General features: G+C 43.2%; 2 protein-coding genes across 2 annotated transcripts in view; one reads left to right on the top strand and one right to left on the bottom strand.

Moving 5' to 3' along the window:
- The window catches only part of rasl11b (RAS-like, family 11, member B), a gene marked incomplete at its 5' end in the record, with an annotated part of 1863 nt that extends 1184 nt beyond the window's left edge, over positions 1–679 (top strand). The window contains one exon of the mRNA XM_079221322.1: positions 1–679. This exon is cut by the window's left edge and continues 208 nt beyond it. Within this exon, the coding sequence (XP_079077448.1) occupies positions 1–287 (287 nt within the window). The 3' untranslated portion in view covers positions 288–679.
- A 1998-nt stretch (positions 680–2677) lies between these two features.
- scfd2 (sec1 family domain containing 2) overlaps positions 2678–17500 on the bottom strand; it is a gene marked incomplete at its 5' end in the record, with an annotated part of 98083 nt that continues 83260 nt past the window's right edge. Inside the window, 4 exons of the mRNA XM_079221359.1 lie at positions 2678–2808; positions 5255–5374; positions 8531–8665; positions 15016–15161. Coding sequence (XP_079077485.1) covers positions 2719–2808; positions 5255–5374; positions 8531–8665; positions 15016–15161 — 491 coding nt within the window. The 3' untranslated portion in view covers positions 2678–2718. The remainder of the gene's footprint in view (positions 2809–5254; positions 5375–8530; positions 8666–15015; positions 15162–17500) is intronic.

Here is a 17500-nt window from a genome sequence, read left to right as displayed (position 1 = left end):
TGGACCCCCAGCAGGGCCCGCTGCTGGCGGCGGCGCTGGGCTGCTCCTTCTACGAGGTGTCGGCCAGCGAGGACTACAGCCAGGTGCACGAGGCCTTCCACCGGCTGTGCTGCACGCTGGCCAAGCAGCAGCCGCCGGCGCCGCAGCCGGCGGCGGCGGCCGCCAACTCTGGGGAGAAGAGGCGCTCGCCGCTCATCCCCAGGCCCAAGTCGCCCAACATGCAGGACCTGAAGCGGCGCTTCAAGCAGGCGCTGTCGGCCAAAGTGCGGACCGTCACCTCGGTGTGAGGCGGCGACTCGGTTTATGAACGCAAACCGTGGCCCACAGCGGCCGAGAAAAGAAAAAAGCCTTCGGAGGCGGAAGATTAACCGCTTCTACGCTTTGAAGTCCTCGGAGATCAATCCGGCTGGAGGAGGCGGAGCTTCATGGAGGCGACGCCCCTCTGCGGCGGCGGGCGTCCGTCCTGTCGAGAGGAGAGGGGAGAGAGGAGCTCGTCACGAGGACGGAACCACCCGCAGAACCGGGACTCGTTTGGGTTCTGTCACGGTGCTGGACTCTGGCGCCGCGGCTCGGTGCAGCCCGGTGTGTGTGTGTGTGTGTGTGTTGGGATCAGAACCGACTGATGCAGCGTTGTGTAGCGCTAAAGGTTTACTGTCACTGATGCACTTTATGAAAAAAAGGGCCGTGTTTATTTGTCATAAATTCACCTTGTGTCCACAATGAAATAAAAACAATTATGAATTTAACTTTTTGTTTCTGGTTTTCCGTTCATCAGTTGTTGTGTTTGGTGCTTTTGACAGAAGTTCACATGCAGACGATCACAAATAAGAAAACAGACACGTTTTAATGCGGTGCAGCAGATTTATTGCAAGTCAAACATTTTTCAATAAGACCTCAGATCATTGTAAACATGAGTTTGTCTCCAGTCTTCTTCAATACCGCATGATGGTCATTTAGAGTCAAACAGACCATAAAGCAGGGGACGCTTTAGGTCACTTCCTGTTCACTGGTTCCAAAAAAAACATGGCGACGGCTGTAATCCAAGATGGTGACTCATAAATGTATCTAGATTTTCTGATCACACTTTTTACAAAGATCAGTTCATACACATTCTGACCAATGACTTCTAACCAGTTCCATGACAAATTTAGTGAAATCTGGGTGTAAAAAGTGAGTAAATGTATTTAAAGCATACAGTAAACCTTAAATGACACAATAGTTTGATTAAAAGAATAAACATTTATATAGATGTATGTATGCCTGCTTATATTTTGAGTCTTTATTTTAAAAGCATTAATTATTACCAACTCAGCATAAATGAACACATTTACATGACTTTTACTAAACTTTTGGGATTTTATTTTTTGCAAGTACTTTTCTAGGCCTGGAAATAACAATTTTAAAATTACATGACTTTTCCATGACCGTCTGAAAGATGGATAATTTGTTTTTAAAATCTCCATGTGAGTAAAATATTTTACAGGATATTCAACCTTTTGCTTCTTTATAACCTATATAATAATAACCTTTATAATACTTGACTTCTGTCTCTACAAGGTTTGTTTAAAGGTAATAAAGTAGTTTATAAGATATTACAGATATATAATAATGTAATCAATAAGATGACAATTTATCACTCAAATGTCCTTTAAAAGCAGATTTCAGAGAGGAAATCCCCCCTCACAAATGTCTTTTCTTTTGAGGCTTCCAGAGCGTTTCAAGTGTTTTTATAATTTCATTTAAAACCCGTTCCTTCTCGAGAGCCGGGGTGACACAAAGCGATGCGCGGTGACGGGGCGTCCCGTCAAAGCGGGAACCCGGTTCTTTAGAAACGCTTCTGTACGACTGAGGGGAAGAAAGTAACACGACCTGAAGAGTCCATGTTAGTTTTTAATAAGGGACTCTTCTGAGAAACCAGGGGCTCCCAGAGGAGGAGCAGGAAACAAATATGTGTGTGTGTGTGTGTGTGTGTGTGTGTGTGTGTGTGTGTGTGTGAGAGATATCTGTTTATTTACAATCCAGAACTTCCATCATCTGAACCGCTTATCCTATTCAGGGTCGGGGGCGCTGGAGCCGATCCCATCGGGGTCACCTGGACGGGTGGCCAGTTCACCTCAGGTCTCATGTAGAGACAGAACCATTCACACCTACGGGCAGTGTAGAGTCCAATTAACCTGAGGTGGAACCCGGAGAACCGGGGGTGGTTGGTGCAAACTCAACCCAGAGAGACGGGCCCCGGATCGGGGATTCGAACCCGGCCAGCCCCGTAAATCCAGAATGTAATCAGTGGATATTAGCGGCCCACATGGGAGAGGAGGGATGGAGGGAGGAAGAGGAGGGAAGGAGGAAGGAGCTACAGGTTGAGAGCAAACGCTCGGCCTCAGAAGACGGTGTGAAAGGACCCATTAGTTATTCTGCTCTGTCGCTGTGGGAGGTGAGAACGGACGCTAACAGAGAGTGTGTATTCACACACACACACACACACACACACACACAAAGCCTGCTCTTAACACTTTTATTGTTTCTTTTTGACAGATTTCAGTTCTTTTCCGGTTCTACCTCGCACATCAAACACGTTCAGGATGGGAATGTTTCTCTGGGCTCTCGGCCCGGCGAGGCGTCGAGGCGCTCGGCGCCGCACGTGTCTCCTCTTCCCTTCCTTCCCTCCCTCCCTCCCGTCCACGTGCGTCCTCCTCCGCCCGGCGGCGGCGGCGTCCTTCAGGCGGCGCCCGGCTGCAGCCTCTGGGCGCTGAAGAGCAGCTCGGGGACGTCCGTGGGCCGCAGCAGCCTGGTGGACAGAACCAGCACCTGCAGCACAAAGAACACGTGCACCGGGGTTAAAGTGGGTCACCGGGTTCCTCGGCTGAGTCACGAGGAGCGTGAGTCAGGCGGCGCCGGGTTTCATTTATTCACTTCCAGCGAGCTCCCGTTGTTCACCTGCTGGTTTCGGCTCAGCGGTCGAGCGTTCTAGAGCAAAAAGTTGTTTTTTTTTGCAAAAAAAATATTTAAAAAAGTTCACTTGGCAAGTTTCCGAGAGTTTTTACAGCCGAGCGAGTCGTAACAAAGCGGGCGGAGCGACGTACCGTCGGTTCCGTCTCTCTTCAAAGACACCGGACTCCACTGACAAAAACCGTGATTTCACCTGGAAACTGTTTTTTTTTGAGTCGTCGTAGGAACCCCAAATTAATTCCAATACTTGTGGTTATTGTATGTACTATTGTACTTTTAAAAGATATGTTATCACAACTATGAGCAAGATTTCCCAAAAATGCCTCACTGAGTTGTTCAAACTGTATTATGGAGCCCTAACAACAGCACACATACTAATAACACACCTTTTTGGAAAGAGTAGGACCTAAAGAATCAGAATCTGCAACATAAATCATAATAGAACACAACATTTGGGTGTTCAAAGGAGTTTCAGTCAAAAAACGGTGTCGCTCGGTTCAAAAATGGAGTTTACGTAAATACTTAAACTTAACGGTTACTTGATTAATGTTTTACACCAGATGTCTCTTCACAAGCGTTGCGTATTGTAGTAATTTAAAGTTAAACAACGACGTGGTTCCGGAGATAAGATGTTGTTGTTTTTTGTCTGATAATAGGAGCAGGGGGGTTAAAACCTTAAACTAACCCATTCAGTGGTTTTTATCCCCCAAACAGTGTTCGCATTATTCATGTGACCCCCGGGAAAGAATGCGGGGGTGGTGGGGTGTCGACCTTCAAGCGACCTTGGCGGCAGCTTTTCCGACCTCTCGCAGGATGTTGCGTCACAGAGAAGCTCAGTGTTGCTTTAAACCTCTGAGGATGTTTGCAGCGGCCGAGTGCGCTTCAACACGGAAGCTTTGGCGGTTTGTGCACACGCACACACACACCGTGCACGCACACACGTGTGCACGGTGTGTGTGCGTGTGCACGGTGTGTGTGCGTGTGCACGGTGTGTGTGCGTGTGCGCGCTCAGGTCAGAGTGCGTGTGGTCTTCATGCAGTTTTCCCTGATTACAGATGGGAGGCTTTGATCCCTCCAGGCCTTTCATTGCCCGTGGCCTCCTTCCTAAAAGCCTTTTATTAAGACAAACCCACATCACTCTGATCCCTCCTCCTCCTCCTCCTCCTCCTCTTCCTCCTCCTCCTCCTCCTCCTCCTCCTCCTCCTCTCACAGAGAGAAAACACGTCCGTCTGCATGTTTTGCAAGTCAGTGTGGACCGAATATGTAATTGGCACTTAAAATCAAAAACGAATAACGGCCGGGCGTCTCTCGGAAGCCGCCGGCGCGTTAACCACGACGCTCTGCTCCTCCGCACCTGATCGGCGGCGCCAGCTGCGCATGTAGGTCACCGCTAATGTGCGTTCGCTCAGGGGCGACACGCGGCCTCTTCCTCCTCGTCCTCCTCTTCCTCCAACGCCGACCGTGCGGAGTATTGATTAGTTTATTCATCTTCTGTTTGTCGTCCGCTGCGTTTTTTTTTCTTTGCATTTTCTAAGAAGAGCGCGAACGCTTTCCACGAAACGTTGAACCGAGTCACCGCGTACGATGTGTTTACTGTGGGGGACGGATGTGTGTACACAACAATCACCACAACAATTTATTTAAGCTAATTTCCAATGCTCGTCCCCAGAAGGGCCTTAAAGTAACTCATGTAACTGTGTGAGCGTATTGTATGGTTCTGTTAGCGCTCATATACAAGCAGTACTTACACATAAAGACACACAAAGACACACACTGGCCAGAGGAAGTACTTCTTATTCCTAGAGGACAATCCACAGGTCGTCATGGAAGCACCTTGTTAAACGCTAAATAAGTCATTTTATGTTTTAAACTCTAAATTAAATACAAATTAATTACATGAGGCATGAAATATATTATCGTAAAATAAAAACAATATTTCTGTATGTATTTATCAATTTATATATATTTACACATTTGTATATTTATTCATTATTGTTACTATATTTATTTATTTAAATTTGTGCTTTTGGGCTCAATACAAATAATTTCTGTTAAATTTAATTCACGTTTTTTGAAGTAAATATTGACGCAATCTGCAAAGTGGTTTAAACGGATGCATCCCATAACATGTCCGCCCGTGAGCCGAGAATTTAACGCCTGAAGCACATTTTCGACGGTCGCCAGCGGAGGTTGTGATGAATGAGAAATGGCCGCCTGAGAGGAAGTCGAGGACCTGAAGCTAAACAGTCCAGTGTGCATGTCCAGGGCTTTTATTGTGAAAGGGAACGGCCCGTCATCTCCTCACCTGAGTGCCCGGTTTGTGCGCCGTGACGACCTCTCTGATGAGGCGGAGCTCTGAAGGCGTGACTCCGCCCACCAGGAAGAGGAGCAGCAGAGGGTTGTCGCCGGGATGCGGACGACTCACCTGCAGACGGGACGACGTGATTGGTCAGTTTATTTAGACACAAAAAACAGACATCACCACGAAACTTCAGCAGTTGATTAGTGACAATAAGACAATTATTCTGAAACATTATGCTATAAATATATATAAATATATATATATATATGTATTTACATAATATAATATTAAAATGAGCACATTATATTTATAATGTGCTCATTTTAATACATTTGCAGAAAAAACATTGGATAAAACAGACAGATTTCCTCCATGTTTTTTTTTTTAGATAAATGAAGTTATGAATGCGTTGTGAACAACCCCCTCTGCATAAACCCTCAGAATATATGTAGGAATGAAAGAGTGAAGTTTGGTGATGTCAGAGCTGCTGAAGAGAGATTTCTGGATCAGAGTCTGAGAACAAACTCATGGAGAGAAAACGTCCTTTAAAGAGAAGTTTAGTTATGACATCATGATGAAGACTCTGCAGGTGAAGAGGGTCAACACATGAACTCATCACCATGAAACTTCACCACTTCACCACTGACACTAAGAGGAGGATTTATTGTGTTGCACGTCTACAAATGAGGCATTATAGTGCTAACTTTTGGTGAATTTAGGAGAATCTACAGACGCGTTGTGGACGAGCAAAATCTCTAAATTGACGAGCGCCCGAGGAGCTGCTGTGTCTCCGAGATGTTGATCCGGTTTTCCGACCATCGATCGTTTTTTTTGGGTGATAAACAACCATCTTTCTTTCACCGTAACACGTGATATCATAGGCCACGCCTCCGGGATCGGGGCCTCTGTGAGTCCAAAACAAAAACCTCCTGGACGAGGACACGTGCGGCAAAACCATCCCCAAAACCCCACCACGCTCCAGGCTGCACGCGCGCGGCCCAACAGCACGGTGAGGTCTGCTGTCGCTGCTATTGGCTGCCACACTTACAGCGAGTGTGAAGGCTGGCCGAGCAATCAGAGAGAGAGAGGGAGAGAGAGGCTGAACACGTGAAGCCCCAGCAGGCTGAGGCGCCGCATGTCGAGGATGATTCAACATGTGTTGAAAAGGATAAACGGTGTGTTCTGCTGGAGGAGTGTGTTGCGTCTCCACACACACGTTGACTCCGTGTGTTCGCTGTGCAGTGTGAGCCATGTGCACGGCCACATGGGGGGGAGGGGCTTATGCTGTGTGTGCAGAAAACAATGCAAACAAACGAGCTCTCATTGTATGCTTCACCTATGTTATGCTTTACATAGTGCATGCTTTATGTATGTTATGCTTTATCTATTTTATGCTTTATGTATGTTATGCTTTATCTATTTTATGCTTTATGTATGTTATGCTTTATATAGTGCATGCTTTATCTATTTTATGCTTTATGTATGTTATGCTTTATATAGTGCATGCTTTATGTATGTTATGCTTCATATAGTTCATGCATTACCTATTATGCATCATCAATTTTATGCTTAATCTATTTCATGCATTATCTATGTTATGCATTATCTATTTCATGATTTATGCATGAAATAGATAAAGCATACAAAAGATAAAGCATAAAATAGATAAAGCATGAAATGCATTTCATGCTTTATGTATTTCATGCTCACTCATATTATCTGCTAATTTAATGTGGAAATATTTGATTGCCATCGCCGTGAGAGAGGAGGGAGGATCTACTTCCCGTCACTGAACTCTTTTTGGGTTGCGATATTGTATTTAACCGACATTTTAATCTACTTTGATGCAGATATATTGAAGCTTTGCATTCTGATTCGTTGTGGATCTGGGATTAATTACCCCGTTTAACGTCAACCAATAACGTTTTACCCACAATCAATGTTCACCAATATTCAGTAAAATCCGACACCTCAGCGTTGTCCTTGTTGAGTTGGCGTCAGCAGTGAAGGAGCTCTCTGCCGGTGAAGGGCTCAGACTGAAGCGTCCAGTTCAACGGCACACTGTTCACTCTGGCTCTGTGGTATAAATAGCGGTTTTATTGGGTTGTTTTATAGCGTGAAGGGCGTGCTCCTGTTGGAAAGGTTTATAGATTTAGTCCGTCTGACTTGGAGCTTCGTGGGCCAAGTAGAAACCAGGCCACGCCCACTCTCCATGGGGTAATTATCACTTTAAACAGGCCCAGATGTTAAAATATACTATTATAAGCTGGTCTTCTGCTGACGCTTTCAAAACAAGGAAAACAATAAGCTGTGAAAGAAAGAATTAATGACCCTTAAGTCAAAGGGTCTAATTCCTGCCAACAATTTCTCAATCTCTGCAAAATCTTGAATTTCTTATTAAAGGTGAAATTAGGCACCGAGCCGGTGTCATCTGAGGATTACGCCTTCAGACTTTCTGAAGCCGTGTCATGTTTAAATGCAATTGATTATCGTTAAGCAAATCAGTTTGATTAAAATTTACATTTGATTTGCAGTTACACTTTAGAAAGTATCAACAATCTAAATGTCATCAATTAAAATAAATTGAACTGAATTGACTCATTAGCCCAATTTGAGATTGTTTGATGTTGAATAGTAATAAGTCAAACCTTTAACGATTCAGATGATCAGCGCTTTGTATTTATAATCCCCCAAAAATTATACCAACTTTATACCACTGATGCTTCATGGTTTCTTATTAACAAAAATATTGTTAAGATTTCCTTCTGTGGATAGAAGTCAATGCTTCATGTGTTAAAGCTGCATTCTCTCTCCTGACCACCGGGGGGTGACTCCTCTGGTTGTATAGAAGTCTATGCTTCATGTGTTAAAACTGCATTCTCTCTCCTGACCACCGGGGGGCAACTCCTCTGGTTGTATAGAAGTCTATAGAAAACGACTCTACTTCTTTCTCCAGATTGTAAATATATGGTCACTCAAAAAAAACAAAAAAACAAGATGGCGGCGGGCAGGATTCCGAATTCGTGGCTTCAAAACGACAGTCCACAAACCAATGGGTGACACGACAACGACTACGTTGTCGTTGTGTTTTGTGGGACCCAAGTTGTGTTTTGTGGGGCCTACGTTGTGCTTTGTGGGGCCCAAGTTGTGTTTTGTGGGGCCTACGTTGTGTTTTGTGGGGCCCACGGTGTTTTGTGGGGCCCACGGTGTTTTGTGGGGCCCATGGTGTTTTGTGGCGCTGACTCTGCAACATTGTGGAGGTGGACGGAGCCGACTGACCTTCATGAACATGCTGAAGCCGGTCTTCAGCAGGTCGGTGAGGCCTCCGGACGTGTGCTCGATGTCGGGGCACTCGGGCCGGGCCGGGTTGAAGACCTCCTCCAGGATCTGCCGCAGGAACGGCCGATACGTCGCCTGAAGAGAAAACACAAAACAAAACCCTTGATTGACAATCGCTGTTGTTGTTCCTAAATATAGAAGTGTGAACAGTCTGGACCCAACCGGCCTCGTCTAGCGGGCCGTGGGCGTGAGAGCTGTAAAAAGCGCCGGTGGGCCCAACGAGAGCGCTGACTCACGAGTCACTTCAGGATGAAGAGCTGCTCCAAACCTCTTCCTCTCAACGGCACCGATAAAAATATCCTTTTAACACGATACTCTGACACTCAGAAATGTTAAATTATCTCAACAGCTGTTTTTATGGGTTCCCATTAAACTCTATGGAGACGTTCATGCTCCCCAGATGCTGCACCCAAATGATCTTTTGGGGCTTTTCCACCAAGAGGCTCACAAAACATGTATGTTCCCCTCATTACAAGTAAATACTTTCCATCAGCTTCGTTTTCTTTCTGTAGGTCTATTGTTTAACTGCAATAGAAATTAAATTACACATATACAAATATACATATACACGCATATATATATATATATATATATATATATACAAATATACATATACACGCATATATATATATATATATATATATATATATATATATATATATATATATATATATATATATGGAGACGTGATGCTGCAGGAAGTTGACATGTTGTCAGTGTTCCTGCAGAAAGGGGGAGGAGCCACTGGTTCTGCGGTCCACCTCCACCTCGGTGGTCTCAGCCAGAGTCCTTGAAGAGGATGAGCGGCTTCTGATATTCCTAAAAACAGCGACTCAGCTGTTTTTCTTCTTCTTTCTTTCTGCCTGGCTACCCGAGACAGAATGAACCATTTATAGTCTTCTCCGCTCGCCTAGCAAGAATTCAAGGCATTTTTTTATCTTTTCTTTTTTTCCTTTCTCCTCTTCCTCCACGGGAGTGAAGTCTGCTGTCCCGGAGAACACAATAACGGCCCTGATAAGACTTGGCACGGCTTTATTTGAGTGCCGAGAAGTCTTAAAATAGAAAAACTCATCTTCCAGTTCAGGAGATCTGGTGACACGTCTGAAAGTGAGCCGGTTCTGGAACAAAACTTTATTCTGTTTCTTCTTCCTAGGAATGGAACATCTGGAATCCATCTACCCAAGTGTTGATTCAAGCATCACGCACACACACACACACACACACACACACACACACACACACACACACACACACACACACACACACACACACACACAGGTGTTCCCGCCCACCTGTGTGTATCCTCCTCCTCCAGTCCCAGAGGAGTCCTGCAGGCCACGTTGTTTAAAATCCTGAATTATATAAACTGACATTTGTTTCTGTACCGACGTCCCTTTAATTGATGAGCAGGTCAGCCTGAGCTGGGAGTAAACAAAATAATGATTCACCTCCGGCTAAGTAACACGCTCACACACACACGCACACACACACACACAACCGCGGGCGTAAACACGACCAAATCCAGCCCACGGTCACGCACACACACGCTGTTGTACATCTGCTATCCCCTCCAAAAAAAAGCTCAAAGTAATTAGACACCCACACGATGAAAACAGTATTAGAGTTATCTGATAATGCCAGAGCTTAAATATTCTCGTCTGTACACACACACACACACACACACACACACACACGGATCAGTTTCCCCACAGGTTTTCTTGGCGTAGAAACAGATTAATGTTCCCAAAACAACACGCGGAGCAGAGAACAGAACGGACTGGAATGTCTTTGAGGCGATGTGGTCGGAATTATAATGTAGTTGTACGATGCATCTCATTTAAACGCCTAAAAATAAAAATGACACAGAGTGCTAAATCCTGTTCATCTTGTGTACTGTACACCTCACCGTCACAACAAGCCTCCAGGGGAGGAATCACTAACCCGGGAAAAAATAAATAAAAAAATTGGATTATTCCTTTTTCAAAAGGATGAAATGAGCTGCTCTGTGGAAGTTACGTATTAAATAAATCAACATTTGGGTTGCAAAAGCAACTGAAAGGGTTTTAAATACAAAAAATACGTGATGAATACATCAACGTTAAAGTTAAGTTACTCTTTAAAGTTACTTAAAGTTCAGCTTCACCTGCAGTTTTCTAAAGGAACCCTGGTGCTCAGAGACACTACCTCTTTAGTCCACAGGGGGCGCCAGACACAACACTACCTCTTTAGTCCACAGGGGGCGCCAGACACAACACTACCTCTTTAGTCCATAGGGGGCGACAGAACCAACACTACCTCTTTAGTCCACAGGGGGCGCCAGACACAACACTACCTCTTTAGTCCACAGGGGGCGCCAGACACAACACTACCTCTTTAGTCCACAGGGGGCGCCAGACACAACACTACCTCTTTAGTCCATAGGGGGCGACAGAACCAACACTACCTCTTTAGTCCACAGGGGGCGCCAGACACAACACTACCTCTTTAGTCCACAGGGGGCGCCAGACACAACACTACCTCTTTAGTCCATAGGGGGCGACAGAACCAACACTACCTCTTTAGTCCACAGGGGGCGCCAGACACAACACTACCTCTTTAGTCCACAGGGGGCGCCAGACCCAACACTACCTCTTTAGTCCACAGGGGGCGCCAGACCCAACACTACCTCTTTAGTCCACAGGGGGCACCAGACCCAACACAACAAATTCCTTGTATTTCCTTTAAATATGAAACTAACGCAGCATAACAAGTCAACGTTGACGAGTGTGTTATAAGGAGTACATTATATAGTTTTGCTGCTCCGTGTCGATGAGGATGAGGTATTTACTTAAGCCCCGCCCCCTCCGCCGAGGTCAATAGAGAGCTTCAGAGTCCGGCTGTTTCGGCTCCGACGCTCTGCCTCCATCGATGCGCTCGATGTTTCCAGGAAGTTCTGCAGTTTCTCTCAGTGGGAAATGAACTGAGCTTCTTCTCCTGCAGCGAGCTCACGTGAGACAGTGAAGGCACTGAAGTGCTGCTCATGGGATTGATTATGACGGAGACATGGGAGGAACTGTGATGTTCTTCTCTACAGAGATAAACACTTTTGCTCTTTTCTTTTTTTCATATTAGTTTTTAGTTAGTTTAATTAGTTTAAGTGAGTGAGTAAGAGTCTGGGTTTAATAAAAATCCCTCTCCCACACAAACATAAACACACTTATCACCCTCTGGTTGTATAGAAGTCTATGCTTCATGTGTTAAAGCTGCATTCTCTCTACTGACCACCATGGGGCGACTCCTCTGGTTGTATAGAAGTCTATACTGCATGTGTTAAAGCTGTATTATCTCTCCTGACGACCCGGGGTTCGACTCCTCTGGTTGTATAGAAGTCTATGCTTCATGTGTTCAAGCTGCATTATCTCTACTGACCACCAGGAGGCGACTCTAATTTTATCTAATTTGTTATTGTTGCTTATCGGATTAATCATGACGGGAATAAATTTGAGTCATGTCAATATAGTGTTGCATTTAAATGAACGGTAAAGGCTGAATTATTGGAGATAATTGATAATCTTCAGACAAAAAGGCTTTGCAGAGTCTTGTTTCCGGCAAAAATCTGCAATTTACATGATTTACATAAATAAAAAAAGTAAAAACCTCTCAATGAAGTCGGTTCCCAGAGGAGAGAGCTCCGCTCTTCAAGGAAAACCTGAAGGAGAGCAAGACACCTCGACCCACAGGTATTGGTTTATATGTGTTTGTTTTCTCAAGAACAGCCGGTAGCCTGGCAGATATCATGCTGTCCTTCTTTTTGTATTAAATCATTTTCATAAGGCGGCGGGAACAAGCACAGACAGTTCTGTCGCCTCTCAGCAGAAACAGACACATTAGGTCACATTAAGAGAAACAAGAACAAAATCTGCTTCTCTCGTTCTGCTCGTTACCGGTGGTTTCTGTGTTCTTCTTTCTTGGCAACCTGTTGAAACTAAAATTAAATACAAAATTAATTGATTAATTGATAATTGTACTGCTAAGATGTATTTATGTTGAAAGGACAGTTGTAAATATATTCTTTAAGTCCATGTAACATCATTTGAAACATAATTAGTCATCTTTTTTAGTTCACATTCGTTGTGTTGCTGCGAAACAAAATCACTAACTTAAGTTCACTTCATAATTTAGCTTTTAACTAACGAATACCATTTTGTTAGTTAGTTTATGAAGAGCCACCATAGTTTTCCACACGGTAAACAGGAGAAGTTTCAGTCGGTTGCAATCTGCGGCCTCAGGTGTCGCCAGATTCAACACACTGCACCTTTAAAAAAAAATGGCCGGCTGAAGGAAAACGAGGAATCACAAGTTTTAAATTCACGGAACAAAACAAAACAAAATCATATTATCAGGGCCAGAGCACTGACGGAGTCAGAGCGGAGGACCTATTGTTATTCCAATGTTTATTATTATAATTTTTCTCGTTATTTGTCTTTATTGCGTCGGGAAAAGAGGTGCTAAACCTACATATTTCAAAATTTACGCGAAAAAAACAATCTGATTTGGGTGTCGGACAAAAGCCGGAATTTCTTTTAGAGTTATTACAGTAATTATGATGATTGAATGAGACTGAACACTTGGATGTTGGTTGCGTTTGGCTTCCTGTGACGCAGAACGGACAAAATCATGTTTGTTTAAGTTTATTTAACAGAACCTTTATTTCACTAAAGTTCTTCTTCTTTCAGCATTTTAGTTTTTGCTGGTATTTCTCCAATTCTTGTGCATGTGCTAGAGTATTTGCCCAACACCTGCCTTTTTATAGTGCTTAGGGGGCGTGGCCTATGATTACATAAACAATTGGCCACGCCCTTGTAATCTATGATCAAGTGGGATTCTTCAATCAGCATTAAGAACGTTTGGTGCATCTGGAGTTTTCTATCGGAGACATTGAGGACCAATGACGTTAAAACCTTTTGATTTCACTTTTCCTTCTGCGGCTCCGTAGAAAAGTCACTTTAATGCATTTATGACCTCAAGAGAGATAGAGTTTAACATTTTGGGAAAGAAGCTTTGTCCCTTTCCTTGTGAGAGTTAGATGAGAAGCTTGATGCAAAAAAAAACGTACTTAGAAAATATTCTACAAATACAAAATATGTGGCTAAAAAATAAAAAAACATATGAAAATGGATGAAATGTTCTCATTACATCTCAAACATTTCATCTCAGCGCTCGAGCTCCAGCCGGCTTTGTGATGGGATAATTGGTTGCGTAAGAGCTGAAGAAATAAAAAAGCCTCGATCAATATATTGTATAGAGCGAAGAACACAGATGTCCTCGCTGCTGCGAAGCTTTTGTTCGAGCTCATTTCGAGTTTTTTTTCATGTCCTCATGTATAAAGAACAAAGTCTTGAACTGGCCTTCATGTCCCTGACCTAAACATCTCTGAATAAAAAGAGAGCCGATCTGCTGCCCGAGTTACATAAACTCTGAGAAACCGACTCTCACGGTGAACCGAGACGCAAGCTGGAGACGGACAAGGTCACTCAAGGTCACAGCTGCTGGACGTCACTGCAACAACAACACACGCCGATCCTTCTTCTGAATACTTTAGTTTATCAGCAACATTTCTCTCTCAATCCCTCTCATAGTTTAGCTATTTGTGTGATTAATTAGCAGGAAGCTAATCAAACTACTAGCAACATTTCTGCAGCATTCATTATGGTCTGTTTGACTCTAAATGACCATAATTTAGAGTCAAGTAGAGTCATTTATATAGACTTCTATACAACCAGAGGAGTCGCCCCCTGGTGGTCAGGAGAGAGAATGCAGCTTTAACACATGAAGCATAGACTTCTATACAACCAGAGGAGTCGCCCCCTGGTGGTCAGGAGAGAGAGAATAGCTTTTACACATGAAGCATAGACTTCTATACAACCAGAGGAGTCGCCCCCTGGTGGTCAGGAGAGAGAGAATAGCTTTAACACATGAAGCATAGACTTCTATACAACCAGAGGAGTCGCCCCCTGGTGGTCAGGAGAAAGAATAGCTTTAACACATGAAGCATAGACTTCTATACAACCAGAGGAGTCGCCCCCTGGTGGTCAGGAGAAAGAATGCAGCTTTAACACATGAAGCATAGACTTCTATACAACCAGAGGAGTCGCCCCCTGGTGGTCAGGAGAAAGAATAGCTTTAACACATAAAGCATAGACTTCTATACAACCAGAGGAGTCGCCCCCTGGTGGTCAGGAGAAAGAATGCAGCTTTAACACATGAAGCATTGACTTCACTCTTCAGAACTGGAGGTTGCCGCCTGGTAAACACCGACAGAAACACACAAATATATATTGGACTTGTGTGTGTGCGCTGTGATGTTGACGGTGTGTGTTGACGGTGTGTGTTGACGGTGTGTGTTGACGGTGTGTGTTGACGGTGTGTGTTTGTGCGTCTCAGACCTGGTGGACTCCGTCGCTCGCCGTGTAGACGGAGCGCAGCTGCTTCAGGTGGTCTCTGCTGTGGCTCAAACCTCGGAGGGTCTCGAACATGTCGCCCACGGCCGAATGGACTCGCTCCGTGGTCAGCTCCTCGGGGCTCGCACAACCTGCACACACACACACACACACACACACACACACACACACAGTAAGAGGTGCACAGCAGATTCTCATAAAATCAGAAAGCTACACGTGTAAGAAAAAACATTTGCATCTGCAAAAAAGAAAGAAAGAAAGAAAAAGGGTCGTGAGATTGCAACGTGTTTTTTTTTCTTCGGGTAATTTTCTCAGCTGGGTGTGCGCTGAAACCAATTATCACGGTAAACGCATGGCAGCGAGCGGACAAGAGCTCCTTTATTCCAGCAAGAAAAATGCACGCTGTCTAATCAAAAGCTAACGTTCCCTCCGTTTCTAAAGAAGTGCGTCGGGAAGCAAAAGGCCTGCTGTGAGGGAAACCCACCCAAATGACAGAGCCCGAGAAAAAGGGAGAGGACGGGGGTGAAAGTGGACGCAGAGAAAGCGACGGCAGCTTTACGGAGACGGTGGACTGGCACCTGCACTTCCCCCGAGCTGCTCAGGAATGTGGAGGAAGGTCAGCTGTGTGGTGGACGAGAGACGAGAACCCAGAAAACTCTTAAAAAAAAGGAAACTCTGAAAGGCTGCTGAGTCCGCCACCAGGCCGGAAAATCAGAGAACGACTACAAGGAACACACAGCAGAGCAGCGTCATGTATGTTAGCCACAGACGCTTCAGGTCACCGGTTACACCGGAACACCTGCTGCCCAGGACCAGCCCAAGACAGCCGTTTCTGTAATGACGACAGTCCGCCTGGTGCTTTTTGTCTTATTTGAAAGCAAAGTTATTTTGCTCTTTTTTTCAAGTATTTGTCATTACTATATGTTATAAAGGCTTAAAACACTGTAAAAACTAAAAAGTAAAGGAAGGCATTTGAATTGTCATCATATTTCTCTCCTAAACAATTGAAAATGAACGTGACCAAAAGTTTTGAGATTACAGAAATGAAAAAGTTTAGTTTGCCCAAAGCATTCAGTGTCCATGTTATATGCTGTTATATTATATGTGTCCATGTTATATGCTGTTATATTATATGTGTCCATGTTATAGGCTGTTATATTATATGTGTCCATGTTATATGCTGCTATATTATATGTATCCATGTTATATGCTGCTATATTATATGTGTCCATGTTATATGCTGTTATATTATATGTGTCCATGTTATATGCTGTTATATTATATGTGTCCATGTTATAGGCTGTTATATTATATGTGTCCATGTTATATGCTGCTATATTATATGTGTCCATGTTATATGCTGTTATATTATATGTGTCCATGTTATAGGCTGTTATATTATATGTGTCCATGTTATATGCTGTTATATTATATGTGTCCATGTTATAGGCTGTTATATTATATGTGTCCATGTTATAGGCTGTTATATTATATGTGTCCATGTTATATGCTGTTATATTATATGTGTCCATGTTATATGCTGTTATATTATATGTGTCCATGTTATATGCTGTTATATTATATGTGTCCATGTTATGTGCTGTTATATTATATGTGTCCATGTTATATGCTGCTATATTATATGTGTCCATGTTATATGCTGTTATATTATATGTGTCCATGTTATATGCTGTTATATTATATGTGTCCATGTTATAGGCTGTTATATTATATGTGTCCATGTTATATGCTGTTATATTATATGTGTCCATGTTATATGCTGTTATATTATATGTGTCCATGTTATAGGCTGTTATATTATATGTGTCCATGTTATATGCTGCTATATTATATGTGTCCATGTTATATGCTGTTATATTATATGTGTCCATGTTATATGCTGTTATATTATATGTGTCCATGTTATATGCTGTTATATTATATGTGTCCATGTTATAGGCTGCTATATTATATGTGTCCATGTTATATGCTGTTATATTATATGTGTCCATGTTATATGCTGTTATATTATATGTGTCCATGTTATAGGCTGTTATATTATATGTGTCCATGTTATAGGCTGTTATATTATATGTGTCCATGTTATATGCTGTTATATTATATGTGTCCATGTTATATGCTGTTATATTATATGTGTCCATGTTATATGCTGTTATATTATATGTGTCCATGTTATATGCTGCTATATTATATGTGTCCATGTTATATGCTGTTATATTATATGTGTCCATGTTATATGCTGTTATATTATATGTGTCCATGTTATAGGCTGTTATATTATATGTGTCCATGTTATATGCTGTTATATTATATGTGTCCATGTTATATGCTGTTATATTATATGTGTCCATGTTATATGCTGTTATATTATATGTGTCCATGTTATATGCTGTTATATTATATGTGTCCATGTTATAGGCTGTTATATTATATGTGTCCATGTTATATG

The sequence above is a fragment of the Taurulus bubalis genome, assembly GCF_910589615.1.
Source record: "Taurulus bubalis genome assembly, chromosome: 7".
NCBI classification, from domain to species: domain Eukaryota; kingdom Metazoa; phylum Chordata; class Actinopteri; order Perciformes; family Cottidae; genus Taurulus; species Taurulus bubalis.
This window is presented reverse-complemented; position numbering and strand designations above follow the sequence as displayed.